The sequence below is a fragment of the Rhipicephalus sanguineus genome, chromosome 10 (genome assembly GCF_013339695.2).
Source record: "Rhipicephalus sanguineus isolate Rsan-2018 chromosome 10, BIME_Rsan_1.4, whole genome shotgun sequence".
Lineage (NCBI taxonomy): Eukaryota > Metazoa > Arthropoda > Arachnida > Ixodida > Ixodidae > Rhipicephalus > Rhipicephalus sanguineus.
The window spans coordinates 84752652-84776254 of record NC_051185.1 but is presented as its reverse complement, the minus strand read 5'-3'; the positions used below and the strand labels follow the sequence as shown (position 1 = coordinate 84776254).

At 48.7% G+C, this 23603-nt stretch overlaps 1 protein-coding gene across 1 annotated transcript in view; it reads left to right on the top strand.

Annotated features, from left to right (window-relative positions):
• LOC119406561 (uncharacterized) overlaps positions 1–23260 on the top strand; it is a 46993-nt gene extending 23733 nt beyond the window's left edge. The window contains exons 3-5 of the mRNA XM_049419758.1: positions 8569–8919; positions 18353–18704; positions 22806–23260. Of these exons, the coding sequence (XP_049275715.1) occupies positions 8569–8919; positions 18353–18385 (384 nt within the window). The 3' untranslated portion in view covers positions 18386–18704; positions 22806–23260. The remainder of the gene's footprint in view (positions 1–8568; positions 8920–18352; positions 18705–22805) is intronic.
• Positions 23261–23603: the final 343 nt, after the last annotated feature.

Sequence of the window (23603 nt, the reverse complement as noted above, 5' to 3'; positions counted from 1 at the left end):
TGTTATAATAGCGTGGCGGCAGAGTGAAATAACGTCACACAATGCGAATTACGTAAATGGTGGGTCGTTTAAAGCTTCCAACCCATTACAAAAGGATCAACCACAATTCTTCATCGTCATCAGTCGTCGCATCAACAAAGTGCACATAATGCCATGCAGCACACACATCTGTAAGGCATTATATGCAATTTGTTGATGCGACGACTGATGATGATGACGAATTACGGCAGAGACCATTGTATTGGGTTTGAAGCATTCAACAACCCACTCGTTGCGCAATTCGCATTGTGTGACGCCTGGTTACAGAATGACGAAAAATCGCATAGTGGCTGCTTCCCTACTTCACAAAAATTATCATTATTTATAGCGTAGTGGGTTCCTCGCAAGGGCACTTCTATTGGTTGCCAAGGGAGCCCATAAGGCTCCCCTTGATCCATTTCCTCAGGGACTCAATAATGTTAATTCCCTCTCTTTCTCTCTTTCTCACTTTAAGGTATGTTATGAAGCGTGGTGGGAGAGTTAAATAACGACCGGGAGTCACACAATGCGAATTACGTAACTAGGGGGTCGTTTAAGGCTTCGAACCCATTACAAAGGGCTCAGCCATAATTCTTCATCGTAATCAACCGTCGCATCAACAAAGTGCACATAATGCTTTACATATGGTACCTCGCTTTTCCACAGAATGACGAACAATATCGTGGTGGGTGCTTCCCAAATTAAAGAAAATTATGACTTATGGCGTAGCGGGTATGTTGCTAGTGTACTTGTATTAGTAGCCACACGAGAGTTTACAACGGGCTCTTGAAATGCCGCTCCTCCAGCTTTCGCTGTGACCGTACTGCGCTTTCCGCGCAGGCCTAGCGTTTTTTAGATGCGTAGCAGCTCTTTGACTAGCCTGTGTAACGCTGTCCGTCCGCACAAACGCGAGGCAACGCGCTTCCCTCGGCGCATGTGTTGGAGCGGTACCAAGTAGGTCACGCCGCAGCTGGGCGTTGACGTCACGCACCCTTCGCACGCTTCCCTCGCAGGTGCGCGCGTACGTCACTCTCTCCTTCACCCGCCGGAGCGCCGCAGCTGCCGGCTCCTACGCCCGCTCGCCTCCCGTGTCTGCGTTTCAAACAAACGTTTACGCCAGTAAACGCTACACCGAGTTTCGCTTCAAACGAATCTCCCAGCGCTCACCGCAACACCCGCGTTAGCGCCGTTCAACCCGTGACGCCACCCGTGCGCAACGCTGCTGCTTCGCATCCCATCAGCGTTCCCTTCGGGGAGATGGTCCAATTTTTTTCAATGAAATGTTACGTAGAGGCGCTGCCCATCCTTGCTTTTCATCATCCCTTGTATTTCATATGCCTTTCCTGCAATATAAGCTACATTTAGCGAACTATCAGCGGCCGTTTTTCAATGTGCGAATTTTTTAACAGACCGAGGTCACGCAGCGCAAGGGACACACCGATCAGCATGGGTTTGGTTGTCGCTGTTGGTCATCGGCGAAAACGATCGTTTGCGAGTATGAAAGCGCGCAAGGCTCCGTCCATGGTTTAACATAAGCGGGATATACGTAAAGAGTGAGGCAGTGGTGAAATGCGAAAACCGGGCTAGATAAGCTGCTTGTGTTCTAAACAGGCGATTGAAAATTTTTTCAGGCGCCCTCATCACTAAGCGAACAAGAACAAGAAAGCTGAACGAACGCTCTGCACTGAAATGTTTTATAAAAAAATATTCTACTAACGACACGCGATGCGTCCTGTAGTCGGGATTATACTAAATCAACACGATGCATTGCTTCATATTTAGACTGGATGGGGCACACACAAGACAGGGACACAAGAAGGAAACCACGCGAACAACACAAGCGCCTACTCGCAACTATAGTTTATTGGAAAGAAAAGCGCATATATATATATATATATATATATATATATATATATATATATATATATATATATATATATATATATATATATATATATATATGTATGTATGTATATATGTATATATATTTATATATGTATGTATGTATATATGTATATATATTTATATATGTATGTATGTATATATGTATATATATTTATATATGTATGTATGTATATATGTATATATATTTATATATGTATGTATGTATATATGTATATATATTTATATATGTATGTATGTATGTATTGTAAGGAAGATAGCGCCGCTGTTGCAAGGGCGCGCGCTAGGCAAGCACGAGGAAGAGAACGACGAAGCGAGGAGAATAGAACAGCCGGCCTAGTGAACAGGCGTTGTGTCTATTTCTCCGTGTCTTTCCTTTACAATGGCGCAGTCGTCGAAAGGCTTCGGCGAACCCCAGCTGTTAGCTTGAGGCAACGCGTCTTCCAGAGGAACGCCGTCACGCTTCCTCGATGATGGAACCCGCAATGCCTTCGCGGCCACAATGCACACGGGCTCCTCTCGCCCAGGGACGGCATACATGCCTCCTCGCCACCACCTGCCAATCTGCCGGCGCTTCAGGCACCGTCCGTGGACGGCGTCCAGGCCTCCTCGGCAGCTCAAGCCTCCTTCACCGACGCCGCTGTACCAGTCCACGACAAGCCATCGCACGGGTACCGGTTACCTCGGAACGCGGTTGACGCTTCCAACGGCCAGGACCCCGGGAATGCCGTCCACGCTTCCCGCAGCGACAACGGCTTACTCATTACTCCATCGGCACCCGAGCCGCTTAGGAGTGCTGTCCAAGCTCCCTCGGACAAGGGTCCCTCCTCTATGAGTACGCTGATCGTATCATACTTCTCGGACGTCACCACAGGCACCACGCGCGGATCGCCCGAGAGCGCCGCCGAGCTTTCCGCCACCGTCGCACGACTCCGAGTCACGGTGAACGCCTTAGCAGCATCAATCTCCATGCTGTGCCCTGCCGCCTTGCCAGCACTGCACTCGCTCAATGCCGCGTTGGCCGCCGCCGCCTCGCAAGACCATGAAGAGAGCTCACCCGAGAGCCGCAGAGAGCTGCGGTGTACCCTCACGGAGCTCTCATACCAACTCGACTTGTTGGCGTCGTCATGCCCCCGGAGTTTCGCCTACCTTAGCGCCATCACCGGCTGTTTGGGCAGTGCCGGTGTTCCGCGGTTTCCAGGACGACGTCTTCGGGTGGATTGAGACTATCAACTCGCTCGGCACCCACCACGCTTGGTCGGACCATCGAAAATGGATGATTGCCATCGACAGCCTTCGCGATGCCGCTAAGGCATGGCATGCCTACGAGGGCGTCAGGCAGCCATCCTGGTCGGCATGGTGTGCAAAAATCGCAAATCTTTTTCGTCCCCTTTCACATGCCTGTGACCCTATCTCCCCAGACCCACTCTCGACCGTGCATGGAGGCTGTGAGGCACACCACATCGACGGCGCAGCTCAGGCGTTCACAAACCTGCCCTCCCTTCGAGACCGAGCTCGCGAGGCGCAGCGCCCCTATGATGCAGCTGTGCCCAGTGCCAACCAGCCTGTCTTCGCAGACACAGCTTGTGAAGGGCAGCATCTCTATCGTGCATCTGTTTCCCGCAGTCCCTGCGTAGACATCATCGCGGACGCGGAAGGCCACCCGCCCGACACGGATACCGGACGTGAGCAGGACTCCACGCCACGTATTTCATACTCCGCGACGCCTGCTCCAGAACCTACCACACCAGACAAGGATACCACTCATAAGGCCCAGCAGTTGGCGATGCGGCCTCCACGCTCGCCAGCGCGTGAGGACATGCACGTTCCAGATCTCCCAGTGCCTGACACGCTCCAAGTCAAGAAACCGGACAAGCCCACCACAACCATCAACATGCCCTCAGGCCCACCGGGACAGCTACCGCAAATTCGAGAGCAGTCACTGCCCGAATGCGTGGATGGTCACCGTGTGCTGGTTGAGATCCAGGAATCTAATGCGACCAACGCGACTAAAAACACCGAAGAATTGCCCCTGCATTCTACTCCCCTCTCTGAGACAAAACCACAACTAGTGGGGCCCATGAACCTGACCTTATTGCGGAGCCCTACAACAATGGACGCCCCTGATATGGCAGCGCCGTACATTCCGCCTTGTGCGCGTGATGGGAGTGCATCGACGCGAAGCGGACGCACTTCTTCAAGCTTGCGCAGACGTGTCCGACTACAGAGCACACGGTCTGCCTTCGGCCACAGCGCGTCGATTCGGTCGCCCACCATTCTTTGTGAATCCCTTGCAGTGCACTCGAAAATGCGACGTGGGAAGCGGCAGCTGCGGCCTTCCCGCAATAGCCAGTGCCGCCCGCCTGAAATACTTGCATTTCACCGAGCACAGTCTCACAAGGACCGAAACCTGCAACGACCAACAAGGAACAGTCAATTCCGCCCGCCAGAAACAATTCCGCAGCTGGATCGCCATGCAGTGCCGCAGTCGTGGCCGAGTGTAAGGAAGATAGCGCCGCTGTTGCAAGGGCGCGCGCTAGGCAAGCACGAGGAAGAGAACGACGAAGCGAGGAGAATAGAACAGCCGGCCTAGTGAACAGGCGTTGTGTCTATTTCTCCGTGTCTTTCCTTTACAGTATATATGTATATATATTTATATATGTATGTATGTATATATGTATATATATTTATATATGTATGTATGTATATATGTATATATATTTATGTATGTATGTATGTATGTATATATGTATATATATTTATGTATGTATGTATGTATGTATATATGTATATATATTTATGTATGTATGTATGTATATATATATGTATATAATCTCCTGTCACATGATTTGGCTATTAAAACAGCAAAAAGAAGAGGGAGATACCAAAAATATACACGTGTGGTTAGACACGTCTGCTTCATATCAGACCCTCAGTGTGCTGATGAGATACGACAATTTATTGTCAGTTAATGTTACGGAGGGCGCACTCACGCATTATCTCCCTTTCTTTTTTTGCTGTTTTACTAGCCAAGTCATGTGACAGGAGTGATATAAATGTACGCGCTTTTCTTTCCAATAAACTATAGTTGCGAGTAGGCGCTTGTGTTGTTCGCGTGGTTTCCTTCTTGTGTCCCTGTCTGTGTGCGCGCCCCATCCAGTCTAAATATGAACCAATACCAACTAGCCCAATTAGCCGTGTTTTGCAATACATTATGATACATTGCGTTCGTGACGCGTAATATAACCGAGTGCGCAGTAAAGAGGGCATGATACCGTGTGCTCGCGCTCTCGTTGTGTAAAGTTCACATGCGCAATCAGCTTTCCTCTTTACTTAAAGTTAAAGGTGCACAATTCTTATGTAGTACATAGCTTGCTTCTCTCAGAAACAGATGAAGCGCGCAATCGCCAATGGTACAGAGATGCCTGTGGCTAAAAATTCAGACATCGTTTGACACCTCCGCACAGAGCAGTAATACAATCACTTGAGAACATGAAGGTACTTTCGTGCGTGACTCCCACCTTGTGGCTCTATGTCTTGCAAGAAGCCTGATCTCGTATAACGTAATGTATTACCAACTGCGCAGCAGACTTTCGCCTTGAAGTGCTACAGGATGTGACATGCTGCCGAGCTTTTTAAATGCGAATGCATTTCTTAGTCGGGCTATGTAAGGCATCCGGCGTTGTCCGCGCGCCTCTCCGCTCTCACTCCCTCTCCCATAGCAACAGCTGCGGGCGCGCGCGCTTATCCTCGCCCCTAGCAACCGGAGCAGGTGGTGCGGGCGGAGTAGCGGAGAGTGAGTGGAGCGGAGGAGCGCGCTCTGGCGTGTGTGGATAGAGTGTAGGAGAGGGTAGGCGCAGTGCTTCGCCGCTCCTTCTCTCGCCGTTCGCTCTCTCTCCTCCCTGCGCCACCGCCTCAATGCAGTGCCTTTGAAACGCGTTTGTAGCGTTTGTGCTGCCTTGGCGCACCCTGAAAACAGCGCGTTCTAAACGCGTTTGCGCTGCTTTGAAGGCGGTGGCAACATCCCTGAGGTGATTACGAACGCATGTAGGAAGCGTTCGTTGAAAGAGGCGACCAAAATGGAGACGCTTGAGCGCGTCGATGAATGCGATGAATGAAAAATTACTACGCCGTGTACTCTCGGCGCAAGAAATGCATTCGCATTTCCTCACGATTCCCTTCGGGGAGGTGGGGGCATTTTTTTAACAGCGAAGCGGTTGAAGCCGGAGGTTAAGCCAATCGGTGTGCGCGGGAAATCTCACCGACCGATGACGTCACCATGCGTCGCCTAGCAACGCGTTGCAGGAAAAGAGAATAGGAGAAGTTGAGGAGGAGAAAGAATAAACGTAAGAAAGCAAATTTTTTTTTGGCGAAGCGGGATTCGAACCAGGGTGCCCACTGTCCGAAGGTGAGCGTCGTAACCACTCGGCTATCCAGGCACGCTAGCAGAACAAGCCTTTACGAGAACCACATGATTGCTATGAGCGAGATAACGATCCACAATAAAACGAGAACGAGATATTGAGAAAAAAACACAGGGAAAGAGAGAAAGAAAGAGAACTAGAGAGAGAGCCTCTGCTTGGCTTTGCTAGGCTTGGCTTTCCTAGGCCCAGCGGTCGGTTTTAGCTCACGGGCCACGTTGAGAGAGTTGCATGGCCCCTTATGCGTTTGCCTAAGACGTCTGGGAGGCTAAAGCCGTCTACTTTTCCTTCTCATTCTATTGAATTCTCCCCCCCCTCCCGCCCAAATGCCTTCTTCACCCGACGTGCCTTTGCCTCCGGGATCGGACGAATTCGAAGCTTTCTGCCCCTCACGTGGTTTCGCAGTGCCTCCGTGATCGGCCCACTTTTGACCAAGCGACAATGTCATGTAATGACGTCCTCGTGACAGTTACTTTGCGTGACGTCACAGTGACGTCAGCATGTGGCGTCATCACATTGTGATGACTTTTTGCATCTGTCGTGCTGACGCCGCCGACGGTCACTTTCCGCGTTTGATGAGGGATCTACGGCTTCTGCCTTAACATCGGAGGGGATACAGCGCAAGAGAAAACGAGGACAAGCGTCCTCGTTTTCTCTTGCGCTGTATCCCCTCCGATGTCTAACCAACACGCCCAAGCTTCGATACTAATTCTGCCTTAAAAGGTGCTGCGAGACGTTGTTTGCGTGCGATTGCATGTATATAAAGTAGTGGAGTCCACCGAATATGCCGTAGCCAGTACGATCCTTAATGTCCTATATGTCTTGGGCACAGAACGTGCAAGATATGATACAATGATGCTCAGCCAACTGCATTGAACAATACTCACTCAACCCAAACACTCCTCCCCAACACTATCCCATTTCATAAACAGCGAAAGCAATCCTGCCTTCCAGCGCCACTCTCGAACTCCTGCTGCGAGTGGTCATCAGGAGCCAGGCGGTAAAACGGGCACATAAATTTCTGCGGATTGCAGACAACTTCCATCCGAGGCATGCGCCTAAGCTGTTACTGACTTCGTGTGGTTTATTCGTTTAAAGTAGTGAAAGTCCTAATATAGACACGTGCCTTCCTTTTCGGCCCTTCGCTTTTAGATATATTTTATAACGCGAATATATAGCTTCGCAGGAAACAGCTTGGGTGAAGCAAAGCGCTAGACAGACCATTGGAAGGTGCCTAGAACGTACCAGGACACGGGCAACATAGCACCTCAGAGGATGATCCTGTCGCATGTATCCCTCGTTATTAGCTAATCCAAGTTTCTTAGTTATTTCGTAATATTCATAATAATGTCCACATGAATAATAATATTTATCATGAGTGATAATACAGCACATACGACAATAATTGTTCACAAGAGTGTGGTCTCAGAATGTCACATACTAGATACAAGAATTACAGTAATTATGCGTCAAAATAATGCGTGATATACGAAAGAGCAAAAGGCAATTATAGCAATCATAAAGGAAATATCTCCGAAAAAGGTGTGAACTGAATTGTTACAATAAAATAACACGAAGACACATCAGTTGGTATACACAGACGAGTATGAGTATTACGTAGCGCCTTCTAATTCTTGGATATTGCGTGATGAATCCGCAGAGCTCTGAAATAGTAATTTCCGTCATGTCAAGGCCTGCAATATTCATCCTATTAATTTTTAACGGTGGATAACAACAAACCCTTTGTAGTCCCTAGTCGCATATAGTGTGGTAGAGCACTTCAATTCGATCTTGAAGATGAAAGCCTTAGATGCCTCATCAAACGCGAAAATTTCCCGTCGGTGTCCCGCGGCACCTTTAGCGTTGGCGTCAACGTGAGTGCTCCAAAAAGTTATCCTGTCGTGATGACGTCACAGATATCCAAAATTTGTGACGTCATCACATGCCAAGGTAGCTTGGTCAAAGTTGGACTTATCACGGAGGCAGTGCAAAACGAGGTGAAGTGCAGAAAGTTTGCAATGCCTCCGATCCTGGAGGCAGTGCAAAACAACATTAGCTGCGGAAATATCTCCGAGAGGGGTGGTGGAGGGTCAATGCATCGAGTGAGAAGAAAAAAAGATGGCTTTCACCTTAGAGTCGCCTACGGTGAATGCAGAAAAGGCCCTGTGAGCTTTTTTTACGGGCGTTCTGTGGAACACTGCAGTTTCTTGCGTCCATGTGTTTGCAGGTGAACAAGACGCTGAAGTTGCTCGAGGTGACTATCACAGAAGAGCACCCGCAGGAAGGAGTCTTCATACTCTTCGATCTGATTTGTACGATCAACGCTTTCTCTCGTCTCTACATCAACTGGACCAATCCTCGAGCGTCGGACTTCTTCGATAGCATCCTGGGGGCCGTAACGCCCTCCGTATCTCTGAACCTGGATGGACGCGAAGCTTCAGACGTGGCCGAGTGCTTGACAGTCATTGCCAGAAATCGCCACCTCCACACGGTCTCGCTTGAATGCGAAACGCCTGCAGAACAAGCCGTGGTACAAGCGCTGGCCGACACTTTCGCCACGACCAAGTCCCTCAAGAAAGTACCGCTCATTTCTTTTCCCGGCAGGAGTAGCTTAAGACGTGCAGGCTCTTAATTTAACTTTTCAGGAATACGAAATACCGAATGGGCAAACGTTCGCGTAAGGAACGTTGCCTTATGTGATGAGAGGTGAAAATTTCAGGCTTTTCATTGAGAAACTGAAAAACTCAATGTTCGATACGGAGACAAATAAACTGAAGTTAACGTAATAAGAATCCGCTCTAATCCCGAAGCCATTAACAGTTTTTATGGCGCTCACTCCTCGCGATAGTTAACAATAGCTGAGATCTTGATCTCTCGTCACACCTAAAAATGTGTAGCTATAGTGTGATAAATAAAATTGGGCAGATCCCACGCACTGTGGGAATCTATTTCATGCAAGGCAGCTGGCAAGTAATGGTCTTCGCTGCATGTTTTTGAAGGGAGCAGTACAAAAGGATGAAGGCAGGAAGGTTAGCCAGACAGCAGTCCCGTTGCCTACCCTACGCCGGGGGAAAGCGAAAGGACAGTGGAAAGATGAGAGAGACAGAGAGAGGAAATAATAAATGCACAGATACGTATGTGGCGTGGAACTGTTTGGCTTTGAGCCAAGCGTTACGAGGTGGATCAACCTGTTTTTGGAATTGTAGTAGTTGTATGCACATCGTGTGCTTACCAGGAACGCCGGCTGCACTGGCGCTTCAATAGTAACTAATGCTCTGAGGTAACGTCAGCCGTCACGTTGGACCACGGACGTCAGTATTATCGAAACGAAGTGCGCACTACGGTGCGATGGTGTGAATATCATACGTAACTTTCGTTAGCGTATTTCTTCGGGGTCTACCAACATAGGCGTGCGCAAAGGGGGGGCAGTGGCGGCCGCCCCCCCTAATCACCTAAGAGGGGGGCGCAAAATCGGCCCCGTACATTGACCCTTCTAGTTACGTAAGATTGGGGGCGCAAGATCTGCCCCATACGTTGACTTAGTAGGGTGGGGGGGGCGCTGCGATGAACCTTCGCCCCCCCTGATGGGGAACCCTGCGCACGCCTATGTCTACCAACAATTCAATACAATTCAATATAGCTTGCTGAATCAAGCAATACGAATGCAATGTTTATTGGACTTCTATAAAAGTGCAGCCAACATTGGTACCACTATTGGCGTCAACACGACATGACGCCTGTGCCCTAGAAGTACATATGCAATGTTTGTTGTTGTTGTTTTTTTCGAAAATTAGATACCCAGCACTGCAACCACAAGTGTCGTTGCACCGACATTACGCCTGCACAAGGTCTTTTTACAAAACAGCCTAAAGACATGGCGTGGCTATGTGGTAGAACACCTGACTGCCACGCAGAACGCTTGGGTTCAATTCCTGCTGAGGTCCTGATTTTTATTCTTTGCATTCGTCGAGTCAGCACTGCCGGTGTCTGTTTTTCTTAACGCTCTCGCATTTAAATTACCGATGTCTGTTCTTGGCGTTCCTGGGTGAATATAAACTGTCAATCACCTGTGGCGCATACCCGCATACCGCGGGCCGTGGTATTCGGGTATGTGCCACACGTTCATGGAGGAAAGGGTTTGACGACGTACGCGACAGCATTTTCACGTTATTCATGTCATTACCAGACAGTCATATTCATCAGACCCTCCTACCCTCCCATACCAATATTGGCCTACACAGCGTTAAGGAGACGATCACAGGAGCGCCCACACATTAGATAGATAGATAGATAGATAGATAGATAGATAGATAGATAGATAGATAGATAGATAGATAGATAGATAGATAGATAGATAGATAGATAGATAGATAGATAGATAGATAGATAGATAGATAGATAGATAGATAGATAGATAGATAGATAGATAGATAGATAGATAGATAGATAGATAGATAGATAGATAGATAGATAGATAGATAGATAGATAGATAGATAGATAGATAGATAGATAGAAACGCTCAAAGTGCCTTGGGTTCGCTAAGAAATGCTTCGAATTTAAAGCCCCTTATAGAAAGACAGTAATTGTTCACTTAATGGTTTAGCAGGATAGATAGGTTAATGAGGATTGAGTCAAAAATTTCGTTAGCACTTGAGCAGTTAAATATAACCTAGTTAAAAGCGTCACTTGCACCCCCAAAGCCCACAAAAGTGCATATACGTCCTCCGTAATCAACATAGGAGATTTGTGAGTTAGGCTACCTGGAACAAATCATTCATTATTGCACTTTGTGAAAAACACAAGACAAAGAGAAACAAATTGGAGGCGCAGTGCTTCCTTAAAGCTAAACTTTAGTAGAGACCTGAGCGAAATTTAGTAGAATCCAGAAAAGATTGAAAACGCAAGCAAGGCGTTGAAAAACGAGCTAGATTTATCAACCAAGTGGACGTCAGCAACATGCAACTCAATCGCCGCTATCTCTGGAACCCTCCAGAAAGGAAAACTCGCTATAAGAAAGGTGCAACGATGGCATGCTTGTGCATGTTTCGCCGATACGCGCGACATCCTCTGCCTGAATCATTTCCTTCACCACCAGATCTAGACTACGTGCTAGGTGCTTTCAAAGGCAGGCCTACACTCGCAACCACCCACGTGGATACCGAGATGCCCCGATACTGTCGCTCAGACACTGTGACTGTGCTCACGGAGCCGGTCGTTCTATGTCTATGTACCTCCTACCGCACGCCAGAGCAATCAAGTACAGCATGCCTAGAACACGTGGCACAAACGTTTGACTATGTTGGGTGCTGCAGCCTCCGATGAACCAGAGAACCTGCAGCTCAGACCATAGGCAGAAGCATAGGCAGTAGAAGGCACCCGCGATGAGCCTATATCCTCTTGCGAAAGGAGGCACAGGCCGGTCTTTTGGAAGTGAGGTTACCTGATGAACTGGGCATCGAGGAGAGCTATTATGCGCTGCAAGTACCTCAAGTGTGGCGTGAATTGCGCCAGGATGATCATTTGCAATCACAATGGTCCCCGCTCTTGAAGTGCAGCGTGGTAAAGTGACTTTACAGTGTGGTAATCACAAACGCTCCCAGTGCCTGGCCCAGAGCATTTCATATCCTATATTACTTTTACACGTGTTCGTCAGCACCGGAAAACTGACCTGAAGTGTCAAGGAAACAGCGTCTGTATAGTTGCAACATCGCGTGCACGGACGTAAGCCGCATCTTCGTGCTGAGAAAGGTGAAGAAATGCGAGACGGCCGTCATGCACATCTTTAGGCCGGCTGCATCAGGACTTCAGCGGAGATTTTGATTCATCATAGCCCCTAATATTCTGTGCGTGTTGTGGGGCAAACAAAAATTTTGCCCATTGATGGATATGGCATGGGCCGTGATTGGCTCCTACCTGAACGCGACCAAAGCAGATTAATCAGGTAAAATCTCGAGGCCTTGTTCGCTAAAGTACGCCGATAGTGGAATCTCGACTCTTCGGAGCCTCGCGTCATCAGAAGCCTTGACGGCTTTGCCCTTACCTTTTGCGGAAGGCTCCTGTGATCACATTCAAGTGCCAGAAACACTTGAGCACATATTTTCTACCTGACCAGCATATGCACGTGATCGACAGAAATTGGTTTCCGCTACTGAACCATTTAATAATAGGTCATTAACTGTGGTCGTAAGAGCGATCACAGCTTTCCTACAGGCCACTGCATTGGAGGAGCGGCTATAGCACTGCGCCAACTTGATGGGACTGTACATACTCAACTCTCTAACTCAACATCGCCATTCATCATTCTTTATCTTCCCCTTTCCTCTCCCACGGTGTAGAGTAGCAGGCTAGAACATACTATCGCTCAGGTCAACCTATCTGCCTTTCTGTAAATAAACATTTCTCTCTCTTCCCGAAGTGGTAAGGAACACTCGGCCTTTTGTTGGCTCGCGAAATTAAGGACCCTTCAGGTCACCTCTCTCATTGTATAGCATCAGACTCCACGAATTGGACACAACCGTGGTGCACAAGCCTGGGCGGAAGCGCTCTGATGCCCCCTTCTCACCCCACGCCCCATACACCTGCCGCTGCAAGATGACCAGGACAAAATCACCTTCACTGTAACTGTGAACGCAGGCAACTTCTCCCCGTAGCAGTGGACTGGGCCAGAACTTTATGGAGTATTTGAAGGCAAGACCGATGACGTCACCAAGGGAATTGATACTTGCGTTTTCATTGTTTTGCGTTCAAAAACGTCTTCCTTTAAACTTACGAGTAGTCTGTGCTGCCTACCTTCTCGTTCTGCTCTCATCACTACCGCCAGAGCTTCTCCTGGCCGATTGCTGGCCATCTCGACTTCTAACGTACGCTTTCGACTATTCAAAACTAGCGCTGTTTGTGCCCGAACGCTGACCTCGCTCACTACGTCAAAACACCACTGGACTGGCAGTAACGCCAAACGTTGCCGTGGTAAGGAGCGAAATTCCCGCTGAAGATCAGACCATCTTGCCTACCGGTCAAGCGATCGATTTGCACATACCTAGACCCGCTCCGACATTAACAAATGGTCAAAACCTAATGTTCTAAGGTAGAGAATATCTTGCCTGCTATGTCGAAGAAACGAAAAGTCTGCACATGCCTAGTACCACCCAAGTCGCGAAATTCTTCGTAGAAACTTGTAAATTGCGATGTGGTATTCCAGAAGTTATCCCCGACGGAAGAACTGCTTTTGCGGCAGCGCTAGCTCGAGCAGTCCTGCGATACTGTTAGACAAATTACCTTAAGGCAACCGCCTACCAGCCACAGAAGGGTCTTACAGAGCGCCTAAATAATACCGTCGGTGACAGGTCGGCAACGTACGCTGACATCGAAAGCAAGGCGTGGGATGACCTGCCACGGTGGTCTAGTGGTTATGGTGCCCGACTGCTGACCCAAAGGTCGCGGGATCGAATCTAGGCCGCCGCGACAGCATTTTCGATGGAGGCGAAAATTCTTGAGGCCGAGTACTTATGTTCACGCGCACGCTAAAAGCCCCAGGTCGAAATTTACGGAGCCTTCCACTACGGCGTCCATCATGATCCTATCGGGGCTTTGGGCCATTAAACATTAACAATTATCGTCAAGGCGTGGCTCGCTATCCTCTCTCATGTAACCTTCGCTTAAGGCACGGCGGTGGATGAAGCCAGACGGATGACCTCCTTCAAGCTGGTTCCTTGAAGGAATCCAGCAACGTCACCTCCCGCCATGTTGTTAAAAGTTAGCGAAGCAGGCAACGTGCAAGCGGTTGTGTATTTCCACCACGACGAAGAAGCCCAACAGCGGGCTAAAAGAGAACGCGCAGTCGGCATTGCTACCTGCCCCAACGTTACCATTGGCAATACCAGCCTCGGCCCTAGTGTTTGGGTCTCAAAACCGATTCGCCGATGTGGGCACACTAAAAAAAGTATGTTGCAGTGGCTTAGCTCGGCTATGCCAGGATAACGTAGCGTTAGTAAAGGTTCAGCTAATTATTCTTAGTTTTCCTGATTGTCTAGGATTAGCTTGATCATCATGCTTACTGCTGCTCCAATGACACACACACGGTATACGTATTATGTGGCACATGTATTTTTATTTTGCCAGGCAACTACTTCGGCATCTGATGAGTTAAGCTTCTCCGCTCTTCTGCTCCGTTGAGCAGCATTTGCGCTCTCCTTTTCCATGGCTATACCAAACTGGCAAACGCCAGTCAGAGGCGCTATCAAGCGGAGTCAGACGGCGACTGCACACCAAAGGCGAATAGCTGCGCGCGCTCCGGCGCCAATACGTCTGCCAAGGCTACGACGTCACTCCTCTTGAAAGTGCAGACCGGCGGCGGCGGCAAAGTGCGAGGGAGGTGCCGGCTTCGGTGCGTGACATCACTGATCCTCGAGCATGCGCAGCACGGCTCTTGAGGATCCACGCGGAACTGGCTCGGCTAGGCCAGTGTAGCTAACGCTACAAAAGTGAAAAACAGTGCGCCCACACTTCGATGAGTACAAGGCGACGCGACGTCTCGGAGCATGAACTATGAGTTCATTTCCGACGGTACCAAGCAGTCGCAGCGGCGCTGCGCACACCTAAAGTAGTTGGAGATACTGATGCAAAGTCTGAAAATTTTGCGAAAATGCTGAAAATGAATTCTCGGCGTCGCTCTTATCGAACTTTTCAGATGGCGGTCTTATTTCCTACGTTTTTGTGAGCGTGCGTCATGTCACTCGGCAAGCGCGAGTTGGAAGCCTTGACGTCATGGCTCCCTCATTCGACAGCCGGTGGGCCGATCGGCAGCCTTTTTTCGAAGCGCGCACGCCTTCACATAGCCACACAGCATGCATTCATGTCGCCATACCCTTTACCAGCTATAAATTCACCTCTGATGGAGACCATTTCAACTTGCCAAAATATTACGGTTACGAGCCTGCTGTGGCATGCGACGAAGAGGAGCAGGAGGCCGCGCATGTGCCAGTCAGGCAGTCTGGGTCAGCCACATGGTCCAACGTGCAGCGGCAGCAGTAGATAAATTAATGTTACGGAGGACGTAAAATGAGTTGTTTCATTAGCTTCGATGAGGCAGAAAGGCAGTTATTACGGCTGAATCAAGGCATTGTAGCTCGTCGGTTTGTGTTTACCTATGCGGTCGGCGTTCGACTGCTGAGCAGTTCGTTTTTAGCGCGACGAGACACCGCATGTGGGGAATATCTCAGCCGTTTCATAGCTCTGTGCATACAGAAGCTACTGTCACATCCACGCTACCATAAGCCGTATACATGTGGAATTATTCGAAATCGGTTGCCTTCGTTACGATGGAGAGCACGAAATATACGAAAGCAAGCCTCGTTTGAGCGCATTACAGCTAGATGGCGCCATGTTTCCTTGCTTTTGTTCTTTTTTTCAGACGCAGCTAAGTGAAGCGACGAAGTGTTCCGAGCTAGCAAAGGAAGTCACATTTCAAATGAGTTCATTGGCCTGATGTCTGAGCAGCACGTATTCAAAGCCTACGCCGCTTGTGCACTCTAGGAAACGTATGCAACGGTGTGTCGCGACCGACGATCCTGTTGTGAAAGCCTTCAGCGCAGCCGTAGCTAGGCATTTCGTCCCGCCGCGACGAACGCTTCAAAACCGAAGACCGAGCGCGGGAAAAACACGTGTCATACAAAGAGATAAGTTTCCCCGGTGGTTCAGACGTACCTCAATTGCAAGCGACTAGCGCCGACAGCAATGAACAGGCACCGCAGCCCGTGCGGTTGCGGCGGTAGCGCGCGCGCGGGGTGTGATGACGCATTGCAGCTGCTACCGGCGGCCGCTAGGGCACTAAGCACAACCGAAAGTCGCTGAAAAAAGATGTTTCTTGTCCTCTTTTTTTCAAAACGCTTTCTTTTATCTGGCATTTTTAGCAGTTCAACGATTGTTCTGCTACAAAACACCACCCGCAAAGTTTCGTTCCGTATATCATTAATGCAGACACCATGAGGTCTTTTACGCAAGGCAACGGAATCGTGGACTTCACTTTTTGTCTTAATCATTTATTTCACTGCGTGTACGTTCTTCAGTCGTTCACTTTGTAGCTTCAGGACGATGCTCCTTTGTATGGTCATACCTGCGCGCGCTAGTTTTTCTCTTTCACTCGGAGCGGGCTACACCAATTAAATCTGTTACACGTGTGATCGCTGGCGCGAATCGCCCCTGCATTTATCGGAACATTCTCAAGTCAGATTGCTGATAGCCGACACGTCACATTTGCTCATCTGTTATTCGAGAACTGGCGGTCGTGCTTATCATTCTGTTTGTATTGTCAGTGTTTCGTTTTGGTGGTCACACGTTTGCACCATGACGAGTTTAACCTCCACGGGTAGGGCTGCTGCGCTCTTCACTGTCAAAACTCCGTGTCTATACTACCCGCACGTTAGGAAGTGCGTAGTGCTGCCATCAAACTTTTTGTTCGCCGAATAATGCGATGAATATTGTGATGCCAAAACCGGCATTTCTTCGAAAAGCATATCGGTTCTAAAAGTGAAACATATTTGGAGCTTAAATTCAATGCAGCTATCCAGAGCCTGTTAAAAAAAAACGATATAATCTACCCTCACACAAGATCGTTTTAACGCGATAGCGTTAAAGAGCTCATTTCGCAGAAATTCCGGTGTCGGCGTCGTTGGATGTGAGCGAAAAAAATCGGTGCGATCCGTGACCGAAAAACTGAGAAAGATGCAAATAAAATGAATAATGAAAGCTTCGGTTCGAGTGAGAATCGAACCCAGACCTTCTGCATGGCAAGCAAATGTTCTACCACAGAACCACGTCATTGCTTGAAACTGCTTCGAAAAAAAAAAAACACTACATGAATGCCATGTAGCGGGAGGACTCTCCTTAAGCGTTTAATGTTGCGTGTCAGAAGCGTAGAATATATCGCCAGGCATCAAAACACGTGAATTGCGCAAATAGTGGGTGTTTTAGAGGTGCACCCATTGGAATGCGCTCAGGCGTATTTACTCATCATCAGCGGCAAAAGCATCAACAAAGTGAGCAGTTGCGTAGGTTCGCGCGTTGCCCTACGGACGCGTAGTGGACCCTTAGCTGATTCACAACAGGCAGAAAATTGTTGTGTAGTGGGCACAGTGCAACTGTACTTGCAGTACGCATTCTAGGACAGATTGAAACGGCCAGTTTTACGCGCACAGACGTTCTTTTCATTGTGGCACGGTTGTGGCATGCACCCAGAACTGCGACCAGGTTAGCAATTGAGAAGGCGATGCGCACGCGGTCCGATCACGCTAACGCGTTCTACTCTCGATGCGAAGCTTAAGTATCCTGCAAGTTTTTCCCGCGCAAGAAGAATTCGCATAAACGCTCCATTCGATTACGCTCGCTTATTTTCGCGATATCAAGCACTTTCTAAACCGACACGTTTTGTCTAAGATGCTGACATTAGTAGTCAGCTAGGTGCTTAGTTGAAAATGACCAATCTACATTTTACAGTGCACTTAGTCTTTCCATTAGCAGGGATAATTTATTGGCGCTTCAAATAAAAACCAGCCGATGCCCCTTACAAAAATAGATTTAGACAGTCTATAGATTGTCTAAACCCATTTTTAGACCGTCTATAGACTGTTTACATGCATTTTTGTACAGGACGACTTTCTTAGGCAGGAGAAGGACAAACGAAACGCAGTTTTGGGGGCGAAGGCTTACGTTAATTCTCACGCTGTGAACGAATATAGTGGTATAATGTGGGACAAAAATATATCGTGGAACTATATAATCAGTGCTAAATTCACAGTAAATTATCAAGGCGTGTCAATTCGTCTAAAGCTTCCCGCGTGGGGCCTCACAGATTCATTCGCAGAATGCGATATTGATGGCTAGCAGTGGTCATCCGCTTTGATCACAATGAAATATCACGCGTGTGTGCCACTGTGCCGCCGCTTTACACAGCACAAAGCCTTCGCATACTATGGCAGTTCCTCTTAGAGGCATTCGTGTGCTTTTTCTCACGCAGGCATTTAGTCATGAACGTCAGCTTGCGCGATGACGACGTGGTCAAGCTGTTTGGCGTCCTGGAAAGCAATCGCACCATCTCTGCCCTCGAGATCCATTGCATCACCTTCTGGAGGAGGACCTCCAAAGCGCTGGGGCGATTGGTCGAGAACAATCGACTGTTAGTCCTTCTCACCATCACCGTCAATAAGAACGACACCGAAGTCGACAGCACGCTACAGGCTCGCTACATCTGCCGCGAACTCAAGGAGGCCATCGTTCGGAACCGCTTTCTCATAGGCTTAACTGTGGAGCTGGGGATTTCTAAGCCCTCCAACGAACCCGCAATCAAGAATGCTCTAGGCCGTAACATGGTAAGCATTCCCTTTATAAATAGGTGCATAATACCATAAAGCTGAGCTCGTTTGTACGTAGTCACGTTAAAAGACTCGGCGTGCACACACACGAGAGGTGTGGTGCCTTGTCTTTTTTCTTGTGTCCCTGTTTGCACGCCCAGTGAATAGGTAAGGTTTCATTGGCGCCCTGCCAGCCATTTGGACAGACCAACATACCGATCGGTGGAGTATCTAACCGCGAGTGACGTCACTCATGCACGCATACAAAACCCGCGCAGATATACGACGTTGTAAACACGATTTATGCCACGCATGCAGCGTAGCGCGTCACTTGGCGTACACCCAAAATCTTGGTGGCCCACTCCAACGAAATTCTCTTCGCTTACTTCGAAAATTGACCTCACCCCGCTAACAACCACTCTTCTGAAGTTCGAATTAAATGTCGCCCACTCGCAGAATTGGCCCACCCCTACAAGTGCGTTGTCCCACAACCGAAACTCAACTAGGCCCACTCCAAAGATCGCCTTGCCCACGCCGAAATTTCAGTGGCCAGCTTTCAAAACTTACTTCGCCGTATTCGCCGTGTTCGATGGCCAACTGCGCGGCCTGTCTTCCCTCGTCTTTGTCCGTGTTTACTAGTGCAGTTAATAGGCGTTAAAATGCATGGCCAAATGGTGACGTCGTATGACAATCACAAGCGCAAGTAAGAACCTTAATTGCAAGGCGACATGGCCAAGTGCAGTCATGTGACAATGTCGCGGCATACACACAGAAATAGCAGAAATCGATATCGTCGACACTGCCAAACATGCCATGCCCAGACACGCTGCATCCTCACCCGCCGCGGCAGTCTCATCCGTGTCCCAGTGGTGTCTGCACTGCTTTTGCATTCAGTGCAAGTTAGGAGACTCGTGTGCCTCTTTAACTTATGCGTTCACGAAGTTAGTCGAAATATGTTCATTGGAGTTCGTCGAACGTGCAACCTTCTGTGGAACAATGCATGATTGCTTTAGTGTCCTATACATGCCTTTTTTAAATATGTTAGGTAAAAACCCACAGGGTTCCTGATGCATGCGCCTGACTCGACTCGAAGGCTAAAGCCATCGTCTTCTTTTTCTTCTAATCCGCAGTATTGAACTTCCCGCGCCGCCCACCGAAGGCTTTCTGCAACTAACGCAGCTTTGCAGCGCCTCCAAAATCGGAGGCATTGCAAAACCATGTTAGTTGCTTTGCTAGCTCTTATGTGATGTCACAGTCACGGCATGAGGATGTCACAAATTTTGGCGACCTGTCACGTAATCACGTGATGATAATTTTTGCGTAACGCGTGTTGATGCCGCCTACGGGGCACACCGACGCAGGACGCCAGTCAATTTTCGCTTTTGATGATACATCTAAGGCTGTCGCCTTAGATGCATCATCATAAAGGCAAATTGGTTGCTACACTGTTGCAGCCCCCCGTACATGGCATATACGCACTTTCCATACTGCCTATGCATTCACAAGTACTTCGACAGGGTCTCGCATAACGCTTTCTCAGAAGGCCTTCAGGATACCCAATGTGGAGGACGCATTTACAACTACGTAGGAGAATTCCGAACTGGCCGCACCTGGAGCACTTGGGTCAGCTACAACGCGCTTCACAACATACGGTCTCCCGGATGCTGGCAACCCGCCGTGTCCAACCTCTGCCCGCTTTTCTCTAATCTTGTGATCAGAAGAACGGTCTTGGACCCACAGGAGGATCCCGGGGGGGTCTTGCCTTTTACACAAATGGCATTACCTGCTGGGCAATTACAGGACCGTGCCGGAATCGGCAGGACCTACTACAAGTGGTCATCGACACTGTACACAATACCATGTTAAGGAATGGTCTGACCAGTGCCTCGGAGAAATCCACGCGCCGCATGCGGACGTCAAGCTCGTGCACGTAACTTTGCCAGCAGGGGTCCCAACCCAGACGTGCGCTACATGGATACCTGCCACTACAGCATCCGCCTCTAAGTGGGTCGAGCACGTACAGGGGAGCAGGACTAATGGCAAGAAACTGATGGTGTCAGCGACGATATGAACATCTTTCATGGCCACGGCGTATGTTGCTGCAATAGCCCTGGCCATCAGAAATGCGGCAAACCACCTACGCATTTCCCCATCCTCACGGACCCACAAGCGGCATGCTAACTTTACATGCCCGGCACAGCGCCGCATGCCGTGTTACCAAAATCCTGGGCCCAAATATCCCATCGCACCACGACATAATTTGGTTCCCTCACATGCGGATGTACCAGGAACGAAAAGCCCGACCGTCTCGCTCGCGCTACAGCATACCTAGTGGCGGATGCACCTAATATCTACTAATAGCTACTATACTCGAAGCCTAGGACAGCGCACCATGGCACCGCCTAATCGGAAACTGGATTGGCGCCGACTTTCTAGAAACACATACCCAAGCTTACATCCACTAAGATACACCTCACGGAATATCGAGACGTATGTTCCCTGTGCGATGGAACGCAAGCAACAAGTGGCTCAGCCATTTTGGCATTTGAGGAATTTTAAGGCCAGGAAGAAAGTTGTATTTTAGCAGAAAGAACTGTTTTCCGAAGAGATTCGGAGTCACAACAGAAACTCTATAGCTTCAAGAGCCCCATCTCAGGTCAACAGCCAGAGATGGGGCTCTTCCCACAAAATAGGGCCCTGCGCTGGCTTCATTGCAACATACAAGATGGGCATTGCGGTGAAGCATTAGTGACAGGGTGTGCATGACATATACTATATTGATTGCGTGGAGACGATGTTTACAGCGCGCGGTACCAAAAAACGGCAGCCGGGTTGCCGGCGTGTGGTTAGCTAGGATACGCACAGTGGCTCAAACAAAAATCTTTTGTTTGCATCATAGTCATTTCAACATCAAGAGCGTCGCATTTCTAGATTCCAGAACATGCCCAATCGTCACTAACAACGATCGCATGTGCAGGTATTAGCTAGGCCGGTTACATAACAAGAAAATCCACATTGGTGGAAAGGGGGAGAGCGTGGTGTTAACGCGGCAATCACTGAACAGCTGCTAGTGTGTGTGTGGGGACCGACCAAGAATACGTTAGGCCCAAAACACTCCACTGCCGTGCAATCTGACGGAATAGTGAACTTCGGAACAGATGGCACAAGCTTCAATTGCATTGGTGCACTAACGTACAGAGAGGCGGGATAGTATACCAAGATGGCGCTAATGGCGGTTAGGCCACGACTGACATTATATACAAGTGTCCCTCGCGTTGCGGTGAGCGAGCTCCTCGTTAATACAGACAAGCACCCGACCACATCTGTCGTGGTAGGCAGGACTTTCCAACTGGCAAGCATGAACCAGGCCTGGCGAGCCGCTATAGCCTGAAACTCCGGACGAGGGGCGCCACCCACTTTATGCCTCAATAATATTTGATTAGACAAAATGTTTATTTTCTTGCTTTATGCGAAACAATGATCCACATGTACCCTTTTTAACTGTGCAATCAAATCTTTTACACCTGTCACGTTTGCATAAAAGGTACGTTGATGTTACTTCTGGTGACTTGTACATATGCCATATATGTTGTTCATGTGCTTATGTGTTTGGTAACGTTTCTATTCTTCCATGTTTTCTGTAAATGTGCGTAAAAGCAGCCATGTGCGAAATCGTGCAGGTAAAGCATTGCTGCCACATGTAAAGGGGCCACCATCCCAACACTCTGTTCCACTTAGCCGCTTTTCGTGACTGTTCCTTTTTTGTATGTTTCGGTCAAGAAAATGCAACTTCAATTCTACAAAGCTGTACCGGACCCACCGCGGAGGTCTAGTGGTTATGGTAATCGACTGCTGACCCGCAAGTCGCAGGATCGAATCCAGGCCGTGGTGGCCGCGTTTTCGATGGTGGCGAGAATTCTTGAGGCGCGTGTACTTAAAGAGTGCACGTTAAAGAACCCCAGGTGGTCGAAATTTCCGGAGCCCTCTTCAACGGGGTCTCTCAATCATATCGTGGTTTTGGGACTTTAAACCTCAAGAACAAAAGCTGTACCGGCGCAAAAAGTGTCGCGTTGGTTGTATTTAGCCAATTCTTCTAAAGTGCCTTCTCCGAAAACGCAGATACTCGTCAACGAGGCCACTCGGTTCGTCGCTGGCTCCATGCACAAGACTGACGCTTTGGCTTTCGAGACCCTGCAGCACTGCGAGTCGGTGCGAATGAACATAAACTACAACAGACACAGCGAGTCGGCGGCCAGCAAGATCGCCGAGGCGCGCGAGAGGCTCGCTTTAAACTACTTCGTGCTCACGGGCGTCGTTAAAGCCAAGATTGTGTGCCACCGCAACCGCAAGACAAAAAAGAAGAAGACTTTGTTCGACAATATCGGCAGGCACATGCAGGCGCGCATCTGCTCCTACCTCAGTTTGACCGACGTCCTGGACGCGTGAGGGACCACAGTTTTCTTTGGACACCCAACCCTCCATCTTCTGACAATGACGATATCATACGTCATCCCACACACAATATCAAAGCACGTGAAAACTTCAATGACAAAGAACTTTTAAAACATGTTTTAAATGGTTTTAAATAAATGAACACGTTTTTAAATAAAGCTATGTGTCTTAATTTCAAAGTTCAAAAAAAAAAACCGCGAAGTTTGCACTAAGTCGCGCATAGCTTGGCACAGTGAAGCAAGGGCCCGTCGCCGCTCGCTGGGCAAGCTATTCCTCAATTTATGTAAATTTCAATAGAGAGCTGGGCGGCCTTCTTTGTTTCTCTTTAGTTTTCCTTTTCTTTCTTGCTCTATATCTTTTACTCGTCCCTCTATTCTTTGTCTTCGTTGTCTCTGTTTATCTTTATTTATTTCTCTCTCTCTCTCTCTCTTTGTCTTTCCTTCTCTTTTTTTTATTCTCTCTTTT